An 11,040-nucleotide genomic window follows, 5' to 3' on the forward strand; every position below is an offset into this window, starting at 1 on the left:
TGTGGACTGCCGGAGTCCAACCTCGAATCTCTGCATTCCCAGGACTTTCCTGGGTTCAGGCTCTCTGTCTGGAAGGTTACTGAAGTTCTCCCACCTCCTTTCCTCCGCGGTCCTTACCCCCAGCGGGCCCTGCACCATCTCAAGCGGCCCCGATGTTTTCCAACCTCACCCATCGCCGCGTCCGCCCTCCCTCTCCCGTGCCCACTTCACTCTCCCCGCGCGCCCCCCGCCCAAGTTCGCCCCCACGTGACCCCGCCCCGCCCTTACACCCCACCCCACCCCGGGCCCCGGTGCCGCACCTGAGCCGGAGGCGTCCCCGACTCCCCGCCACCTCGGCCAGCCTCCTCCATCCCCGGCCCTCGGGCGCTCGGTCCAAGCTCCGGCTGAGCCTCCGCAGCAGCGGCTCCGGAAGGCGGTTGAGGGTCGCGCCGGCTGCTGCGGGGAGCGGCGGCCCCGAGGGCGCGGCCGCCGGCGGCTGCGAGGCCAGGGGCGGCGGGGCCTGCAGCAGCTCCCCGCACAGCGACATGTCCCGCGCCGGCGACCCCGCGACAGCCGCTGCTCCCGCCGGCCGCATCGCGCACTTTCCGCTCGCCCCCTCGCTCGCCGCGGCGCCGCGGAGGCAGGGGCGGAAGGACTAATTGGACGGCGCTGCACCGCGCTCGGAGGAGGAAGCGCCGCTTCCCGCCCCGCAGAGCCAGGTTTGCTTGGGTGAGCCGGGCCGGCTGGCCGCGCTAGCGGCTCCGGGGGCGGGGCCTCGGGCGGGGGCGGGGCCGCCCACTGCGCGCGTGCGCGCACCTCCCCCGCCCTCCGCGCCGCCTCTTCTGGGCCGCGGCGAGGCGCGCGCTTCAAACCCGGTTGGGAGGTGGAGTCGTTGCTGAGCAGGAAGGGTTGAGTGGTGGCAGCTGGAGGAGGAAGCGGTGGAGGAACTACGCTCGGGTGGCACCACTATGGCGAGGAAGCCTGTGGCGTCGGGGCTTCCCGAGGCTGTGGGAGGAAGATTGCCTCACGCCAAGGAGGGGAGCACGTGGTTTTCCATCGCCGGCGGGTCCGCTCCTCCAGAGGCGCGCTCTGCTGACTCAGTGACTTGCGTGTGCCCGGCGACGCCACCAGCACCCGCGTTGGGCAGCCTCAGCGGAGGCTTCCTCGTTTTAGGATTAGATGTGTATGGCATTGCTAAGGGAAGTGGTGCTAGAGATCCAGATACTCAATGGAAATTGCCTGAAATCTGTGCCTAGACTTCAACAACGACAACAAAACTGGGCTGTAGTGTATTTAAACCTAATTAGATCTTGGAAATGATTGTTTTTAGCAGGAATCACCTGGTTTCCTCCGAGTCAGACTGCCATCCAGAATCTGGTTCCACCCCCTCCACTGCTTCTCTCTGCCTCAAGACAAGTGCCTCCCTCATTTCACTCGAGTCAGGGCCCTGTTTTTCACCTAGCAATTTTATATCCTATGCATTCTCCTCACCCGTCACCCTCCAGCCTCTACCTTGGACTAACATTACATTTTATGACTGGTCTTTTTCTCCTCTCAATCAAATGTTAATATTTTCCAATGTAATTTCACTCCTGTGGTTCTCTTATGGGGCCTAATGATACAGTAGAAAGAGTGTGACCTTTAGAGTTAGCCCTGAATTTGAATTTTGATGCTGCCAGTCATTAATGGTATGACTTTAGGCAAGTTAACCTCTCACCTTCAATTTCCACATCTGTAAAGAGTAGAAGATGATAGTACCTGTTTCAAATGATTGTTATGAGAATTAAATGAGAGATAATTTCTCTATGTACACATAGAAAGTGTCTGGGAGAAGTAGATGCAGAGTTTATTAGTACTCTCAAAGTTGCCAGGTTAATTTTGGAAAAACACAATAAACAGTAATTCAACTATGCTCCAGTAAAATTAAAATATTAAAAAAATAAACAGTAAGTCAGGTACCTTTTCTATATCAACCATTACATTTCTATAAAGATAGGAGAAAAACAGAGTGGAGCTCTGACTTTTAAATGCCCCTTGAAAGTTCATGCATGTCTACGGATAATATACTTGGGAGTTCTTCCTCCTTAGTTGAAAGTGACATAGGGCTTTGTGAATCCAGACAATTTGCAGGAAGCCTGTGGTTTCATTCTATAGAAATCCATTGATGTCATCTTTAAAACACTCACACATCTGGAAACTGACCCATAGGTTTTTTTCCTTTATGCGTTTTGACTAGAGTTGGTACTCTAACCGAAAATGCCAGAATGCCATTATTTTATATCTGGACAGATTTTCAAAGGCCCAGTTCAGGAGAACACCCAGAGGTCCTGGGATCTGTATACAACAGAGGGAAAGGAAACAGGAGTCTCGTGACTTAAATGACATTCCTTGTCTCCCACCTTATTCCATGCCCAGCACCCTTTGTGACCTCTGACTCAGCCTCTGTGTTGAGTACACGCAAGCCACTTTCTGACACAAGGTTCTCCACTTCCCTTGCTGCCCCTTCTTGCCGCCATCTCCCAAAGGATTGGGGGGATTTTCCCATTTCAATTTCAACTTTGGAATAGCAGCTAAGCGTTGCGTTAATATTCCATACCCTTCCTTCATGATGAATCATCCATGGCAGAGATTACATTTGCTTGTCTACTTTCACTCATTCATTCACAAATATTAATTGGATTCCTACCTTGTGCCAGGCTCTGTGCCAAATACTGTTAAGGGATGATTTTCATTTAGTTTTGTTTTTATTAAGCCTGTATTTTTTTAGAGCGGTTTTAGGTGCACAGCAAAATTGAGGGGAAGGTACAGAGATATCTCATGTACCCTCTGCTCTCACCTACTTACAGCCTCCCCCATTATCAATATCCGCCACCAGAGTGGTACATTTGTCACAACTGATGAACCTACACGGATACATAATAATCACCTTAAGTCCATAATTTACATTAGGGTTCATCCTGGTGTTGTACATTCTGTGGGTTTAGACAAATGTATAATGATATGTATCCACCATTAAGGTATCATACAGAGTATTTTCACTGTCCTAAAAATCCTCTGTACTCTGCCTATTCATCTCTCCTCCCTCCCAACCCTTTTCAATCACTGGTCTTTTTATCGTCTCCATATTTTGGCCCTTTTCAGAAAGTGATATAGTTGGAATCATACAGCCTTTTCAGATTGGCTTCTTTCACTTAATAATATGCATCTAATATTCCTCCATGTCTTTTCATAGCTTGATAGCTCATTTCTTTTTAGTGCTAAATAATATTCTATTGTCTGGATGTACCACAGTTTGTTTATCCATTCACCTACTGAAGGACATCTTGGTTGTGTCTAAGTTTTGGCAACTGTGAATAAAGCTGCTGTAAAGATCTGTGTGTAGGTTTTGTGTGGACATACATTTTCAGCTCCTCTGAGTAAATACCAAGGAGGGTGATTGCTAGATAATAGGGTAAGAGTATGTTTAGTTTTGTAAGAACCCCAAACTGTTTCCCACGGTGTCTGTGTCCTTCTGCATTCCCACCAGCAATGAATGAGAGTTCCTGTTGCCCACAACCTGGCCAACACTTGGTGTTTTTGGTGTTTCAGATTTTGGATAAGTTGGTTTTTCAAAAAGAAAGTTAAAATCATGACTCTCAACGAATGTACAGTGAATACAAGTCAAAGATTTTATTTAACACGTTAGTGAACAAGGGAACCGGAAAGGTGTTGTGACCACTTCAAAGGAGAATCCAAAGGCGAGATAAATATGTAAGCCCAGCAGGGAGCTGAGATGAATTAGCTTAATAGATGCAAACCAACTTCTTCCACAGTGGAGGAGGGAAATCCATTGAACCTCCCCCAACAGAATTTATCTATTTATAATCAAGAATTATTTGCATTACTATCAGTTTCCTACAACTTCTATCTCTCGGAGTTGCAAGATGCCTTAGTCAAAGGCAAAGAAAGGCATAGATAACCCAGATAGATGAGCTAGTTAGGACACCCATTACATTCCACATCTTTGTTAATTCTTTCTTACAGTGCTTAGAATACAGGGTTGACTAAATCCAATCTCTGCTTGTGGCAAAGAAAGGGAGTGGTGAGTACTCTGTTGGCAGCAAGAAGGAAGGCTGAAAACACGGAGGAGAAGGTACCATGTGGGGCAGCAAGAGAAAAAAAAACAAAACAAAACTCCTCACATACAAGGGAATTCCCATGAGGCTGTCAGTGGCTAGTTCAGCAGCGCTTTATGAGATGGAAGACATTCCCATGTACAGCACACTCCTGTATACATTGCCACTTTCTCCTTCCTATTCAAGGAAACGTATCTGAAGAATAATACCAGGTATCATGATAGATACAACATTACGATAGGAAAAGTCTTGAATCAGGTCTAACTTACTATCTACAATGCCAATCATTTATTATCTACAAAGCAAATCAGAAACTCTGATACTTAAACGATCAGCACTAGCAAATCACTGGGGACACATTTCAACTGAAGGCAGGAACTGCAGTTGACGTGATATTTCTCATGGCCGTGAGCCACTTTGTTGGGGTTTTCAAAAGGGTGCTAACCACGTTAATCCACCCAACAGTCTTTTGACTTTGTGACACTAACAACTGCATTGGGCTACGATGCAGTTTATGAAGAAATTAATCCAATAATATTTACCAACTACCAATCTGTACTCTCTTAGGATGTAAGAGGGATGCTGGCCTCGCCGGTGTTCCTCATCCTTGGTTGCACGTAAGAATCACATGAGGGTAGCCCAGTTCCTCAAAAAGTTAAACATAGAATTATCATATGATCCAGCAATCCCACTTCTGGAATATACCCAAAAGAATTGCAAGCAGCAACACAAACAGGTGCCTGTACATCAATATTTGTAGCGGCATTATTCACGGTAACCAAAAGGTGGAAACAGCCCAAATGTCCAGTAACAGATGAATGGAAAAGCAAAATGTGCTACATACATACAATGGAATATTATGCAGCCTTAAAAAGGAAGGAAATTCTGACGCACGCTTCAACCTGGAAAGCATATGCTTAGTGAAATACACCAGAAACAGAAGGACAAATATTGTATGATTCCGTTTATATAGGGTACCTAGAATGGGCAAATTCATAGAGACAGAAAGTAGAATAGAGTGGGGCTGGGGGGCTGGGGGGCTGGGGGAAATAAGGAGTTATTGTTTAATGGATACAAAGTTTCTGTTCGGGATGATGAAAAAGTTCTGGAAATGGCTAGTGGTGATGGTTGCACAACATTGTGAATGTATTTATGCCACTGAATTATATACTTAAAAATGGTTAAAACGGTAAACTTTATGTTGTATATGGTTTACCACATACACACAAAGGAACCTTAAAACCTGAGAAACCTTCAAAACATACTGATACCTGGCTTAGAATCCCCAGAGATCTGATCTTAATCGGTCTGGGGTGTCTTCAGTTTTTCTTTTTTCTTTTTTTTTTTTAATAGTAGTTTTAAAAGTCCCTGAAGTGATTCTAACGTACAGCCAGGTTTCAGAAGGGACGCTTAATCTCCAGGGTGGTGGTGCTCAGCCTTGACTATATATTAGACTCACTTGGGGAGTTTTAAAATACATTGGTGTCTGAGTCTCACACCCAAGATTCTTATTTAATTGGCTTGGGGATGCTGCCTGTTTACTGAGAATTTTTTCTTAGTTTCCCATCTGATTCTAATATGTAACCAAGGTGAGAACCACTGCTCCAGGGAGAGCCCAGGATCTCTGCCTTTCATTCCACCTTTGGAGAGCAAGCACTTCCGTGTCTGTCAGTGATGAAACCAAGGGCATAGTGGGAAAGGAACGTCTGATGAGAGTCAGAGGCTGAACTTCTCCAAGGCCACTTGATTCTTTCTCTTTCCCTTCACAGTCAGAATGTTAATAGTGGGAGAAGCAAAGCAGACCAGTAGAGGGTCCAGGAGAAAGGAGTGAAGATCTACCTATTAGGCTCATTCCTAAGGGAGAAAGGCTCTTTATTCTTCTGGCATCCAGCTCCTCCCAGCTTCTAACATGGGCACTGCTCCCTCACCATCCCTAGTCCCCACTTATTCCTCTCCTTCCCCAAGAGGGGCTCAGAGCTGACCTGTCCAGCCAGGATTCCAAAGAGCCAGGGCTGTTAAGAGTATCTCGATCAAGGGACCATAGCTCTGGGACTTCCCTGGCGGTCCAGTGGTTAAGACTCTGTGCTTCCAATGCAAGGGACGCGGGTTTGATCCCTGGTTGGGGGAACTAAGATCCCACATGTTGCATGGTGCAGCCAAAAAAAAAGGCGAGGGGGAACCATAGTGCTGGTGCATGAAAAATTAGCTAGTTTACCTTTAAAGGATCATCTAGATGGTGGACATACATCATGCCTTGATTGATCCTGACTTACCTTCAGCCAATCTTTCACTTTTATCTTCCTTGGTATTTGTATTTCTGTTCTTCTGTATAAATACTGGCTCAGTCTGCTTATTAGGTCCTGTTGCATCCTGCCATCTTGTTTGTGATCGCCCTACTCCAGCTCTCAGTCCTTGGAAGCAAGGCCAACTGGACCGGGTGGGGTGGATTCAGACACGCAGCTGAAAAGCAACGTGAGATCAGGGTGGCCCCTGGAAGACAGCATGGAGAGAGCAGATGAGGCCAGCTCTACTCTAAGCCTTGAGGTAAAGTAGTGGTTCCCCATTAGTCTGTGCCATTCCATCAGGGTGGAGTCCCACCATAAGGGTTTTGGCTGATGACTTACCCAATTATAATGAGAACACATTGCAGGCAATGCCCCCTGTATAACACGTCCTTCTTCCATATATATGTCCCTTGGGAAATGAGCAGACATTGGCAAGGAGACTTGGGGTTCCAGATCCTGGCTGTCCGTTCAGACATAGCAGACAAGGGACACAAAATATAAAATAGAACCCATGTTTTCTAGAAGCCTATGATCTAGCTGAGGAGAGAAATTTTATAAACATGAAAAAGTGGCAAAGCAAGATTTTGGACCTTAGGATTTCTATACTGGTGTATGCAGTTTAGAAGTTTTCCAGAGACTTTTATCAAAAGCCCTAGAGATGGGCCAGGAACGAAGAGAAGTAAACTAGGATTAAGGATGGTAGACTCAGAGAGTGAAAGGAGTCTGACCAGTGAAGGCATGATTATTTCCTGGATAATACTGATATAATTTTACTTTTTAAAAAATGTGACACCTATGACTATTCCCAGTTGAATGACAATATTAGCCTTTGTAGGTGAGCACATTCAGGTGGAAAGGTGAAAATACACTAGTGCTGGCTCTGCTCCGTGCTTCCAAGGGTGACGTGTTCTCAGTTTCTTGGGGGTCACTGATGGAGGGATCTGACTGTGAACATGGTGTTATGTGCCAAGAGTTGATTCAAAACTCCTGACAGCTCGGGCTCTCCATCAGAGCCTGGGACTTCCTAGGTGTGGTACCCTGAGGACATATTTGGTGGCTCCGATTGAGGGTATGGACTAGATGCTTTTTAAGCCCCCTTCAACATTAAAGTTCTGAGTGGAAGGGCATGAGGTCTCAGAGGAGAGCATGTGATCAAAGACTAGCCCTGGGGCTTCCCTGGTGGCGCAGTGGTTGAGAATCTGCCTGCTGATGCAGGGGACACGGGTTCGAGCCCTGGTCTGGGAAGATCCCACATGCCACGGAGCAACTAGGCCCGTGAGCCACAATTGCTGAGCCTGTGCGTCTGGAGCCTGTGCTCCGCAACAAGAGAGGCTGCGATAGTGAGAGGCCCGCGCACTGCGATGAAGAGTGGCCCCCACTTGCTGCAACTAGAGAAAGCCCTCGCACAGAAACGAAGACCCAACACAGCCAAAAATAAATATTAAAAAAAAAATTAATTAATTAAAAAAAAAAGAAAGAAACTATAAGACTAACTGGACATGTTTTTGTTTTTGTTTTTTATTAATAGCTACTCTATTTATTTATTTATTTATTTCTTTTAGCTGTGTTGGGTCTTCATTTCGTGCGAGGGCTTTCTCTAGTTGCGGCAAGCGGGGGCCACTCTTCATCGCGGTGCGCGGGCCTCTCACTATCACGGCCCCTCCCGTTGCGGAGCACAGGCTCCAGACGCGCAGGCTCAGCAGTTGTGGCTCACGGGCCCAGTTGCTCCGTGGCATGTGGGATCTTCCCAGACCAGGGCTCGAACCCGTGTCCCCTGCATTGGCAAGCAGATTCTCAACCACTGCGCCACCAGGGAAGCCCCTGGACATGTTTTAAAAAAAAAAAAAAAAAGACTAGCCCTGGATGGTGATCACAGCTCTTCCAGTATCGTGGACTACTTCCAGTTAAGCAAATTAACATATAAATAAGATTATTTGTGGGGGGCAGAGGGGAAATATTTAAATGACTGAAGGTTTAAATTGTAACATATTAGTTATATGTTCAAATTAGATATTGAGAACAAACAATGCTGTTTCAGGAGAATGGACACCGTATTAAATTAAAATGCAAATAATATTTATTGGTTGAGGGAAAGGGGAGAAGAAGGTGCATGTTTAGTCAACCAACAGTTTAAATCATACTTAAGGCCTTTATGCATTAGTTATTTGCTAATCCTTACATGCTAATCATTCATTTGTTCTGTAAAGCTACGTCAATGAAAACTTTTCTTTGAAGCATTTTTTGTAGGAGGCTAGTTGAAATTATGAGTAAAAGGGCATTTATTTAAAATATTCTCTAATTTAAGCTTTTCACTGAGTGACTCTAATGAATTTAATTTACTGAGGTTTTGCTGTATATAGATCAGAGCACTGAAGCTACTGGAAATTTTTATGGTATCATAATAAAGATAATCAATAATAATTTCATGATAATGAGAATAGCTTGAACAGTATGTATGTGGTCACCTGTTTAACATGATATTCATGGAAAGTCAGCCCTAAAGAGCACCTCAGTTGACTTAGGCCAACACCTTCAATTTCAGATGAGAGCTCCATGGCGTAGAGAGGTTTTCTGTCTCTTCTTAAGCCTCTACCATAGTAGTTCTCAAAGTGAGGGCCCTGGCCCAACTGCATCAGCTTTTCGGAAATGCAGATTCTTAGGCCCCCCCAGCAAACCTACTGAAAAAAACTCGGGGCGTGAGCCCAAGAAGATGTGGCTGAACCAGCCCTCCAGGTGATTACGATCCACAGCAGTTTGAGAACTGCTCCCCCCAACTCTAGCTTTAAAATATCTTGAGACAATAACTTCTCCAGCGACACAGAGAATTACTTCCTGTTTTATGTCTAAATTTATCTCCCTAAAGCTTTGCAGGGCGTGGTACACAGTCTGTACAAGTGCAGAGACACCTTTACGGGTAACAGCGCAGAGTGGGGCTCAGCAGAAGGGGGAGATGAAGACAGGGCTGGCGGTGGGCAGGGGCTGGGGAAACAAGGGCTGGTCTTTGCCCCTTCCTATTACCATTGATCGATAATTTCCTAATCTGAGATCCATTCCAAAGAGGGGCACGGCACAGTTTCATTTGGGGTCTGGGTTTTTAAGACAAACAACACGGAGCCGAGGGAGTGCAGAGTTGGGGTAAAACTTAGGAGCGATGCGGTAGAGACATGGGTGTCTCTGACGCTGGCCAACATTGTTCCACAAGTTGTCTGAATAAAGCAACGTAGAATGGAGAAGGGTCTAGCCCTCTGGGAGCTGAGCACAGACAAGCTAAGAAAGGCTCCAGATGACTGGCTGGGATCCAGGGCAGGATTCTGCTCCTCCCCACCCACTCCTGCCAAACCAGTGTTAGGGGAGAAATCCAGGGATTCAGGGTACCCAAGAGATGGGGGTTCAGGATGCCGAGGGAGCTGTGTAGGTGGCCTGACTGTGTTTCTGAGGTCTTCACGATGCTGTTTGGAAGGACTGTTCTGTCTGCCTAGAGTGGCACTCTTTTCTCAGAAATATTGCTTTTCAATGCGTGGTTCATTGGGAGCCCCCAGTTTCTTACCAGTCTGCTTCCTCAACCCAGTGATTGGCTGGAGGTAGGCGCGTTGCCCAAGCTTGGCCAGTCCTGGGGATTTCTGACCTTCACCTTGATGAAGAGGGTCTCAGGCTATCTCAGGGGGCAAACCTGTGAGGTATGAGCCTGAGCTGGCTGGTGGTCATGTCTCCACCGGCTGTGTGGACTTTTCCCATAGGGGGAGAAAGTGACCGGTACCCTGAGAGAAGCAGAAATGAGAGGTGGAGAAAGTAGTGTTCCGTCCCTGGCTGTGGTTGCCCCCGAGGCCCAGCTCACTTTTCACCTTTCCTTCACTGCAGTCGGCTGAGCCAACAAATTTGCTTTTTTGCTGTAGGGGAGGGGAAAAAAAAACTTTTCCTCTACCCTCTTATGTTCAGTACCTGGGTCCTGCGAATTACACTGGTAAGCAACAGATGAGCCGGAGAAAACGTTTATTTCATATGCACACGGGAACCATCAAAGGAAGTAGATGCCTCCTTAACTGGTTGGCGTTAAAGAATTATATACCTAATTTAGTAGAAGAGGGGGAGGGGAGAGAAAAGGCTTCTTATGGGAAGAACAAATAGGTTTCTTTAAGAAAGGCAAATGGGTTTTAGGAAAATAGATGGGAGAGAAAGTTCGTGATAACGTTTGTCTATACAGGTGTGGGTAGTCTTTCCATCTTCTTCAGGGTCATAACAATCCCCTGGAGAAGGGAATTGGGTTAGGTTTTATTTGTGTTCTTTCTTCTGGGGGTAGATCCACCCTGCAGAGGAATTTATGGCAGCCTTATTTCCCAGAAGTTACTGCTTTTAGTCAAATAAGGGAAGCTCCCAGAGGGCTTTGTGTGTGTGTGTGTGTGTGTGTGTGTGTGTGTGTGTGTTTATCTGTTGAATCTCAAATGTCTTCAGCCTAAAATGATCACTATACCAAATATTTTGGTATATTTTGGAGAGGTATATTCTGAACCCCTTCATTGCCTAAGCCAATTTTGTACCCTTTAGGTACTGTGCCTAGCTTCACGACATCTTTCTGTAGATGCTTTAACTAGCAAGACACCCAGTAGGTTTTTTTTAAAAAATATTTTATTTTCTAAGTGGATAAGCAATCAATTCATACTAAT

The 11,040-nt window shown here is 46.2% G+C and overlaps 1 protein-coding gene across 2 annotated transcripts in view; it reads right to left on the bottom strand.

Moving 5' to 3' along the window:
- Positions 1–714, bottom strand: part of MALT1 (MALT1 paracaspase) — a 63,962-nt gene extending 63,248 nt beyond the window's left edge. For both annotated transcript variants that reach the window (XM_057526835.1, XM_057526834.1), the window contains exon 1: positions 300–714. In XM_057526835.1, coding sequence (XP_057382818.1) covers positions 300–574 — 275 coding nt within the window. In that variant the 5' untranslated portion in view covers positions 575–714. The remainder of the gene's footprint in view (positions 1–299) is intronic.
- Positions 715–11,040: the final 10,326 nt, after the last annotated feature.

This window comes from Balaenoptera acutorostrata, chromosome 13, assembly GCF_949987535.1.
Source record: "Balaenoptera acutorostrata chromosome 13, mBalAcu1.1, whole genome shotgun sequence".
NCBI classification, from domain to species: Eukaryota; Metazoa; Chordata; class Mammalia; order Artiodactyla; family Balaenopteridae; genus Balaenoptera; species Balaenoptera acutorostrata.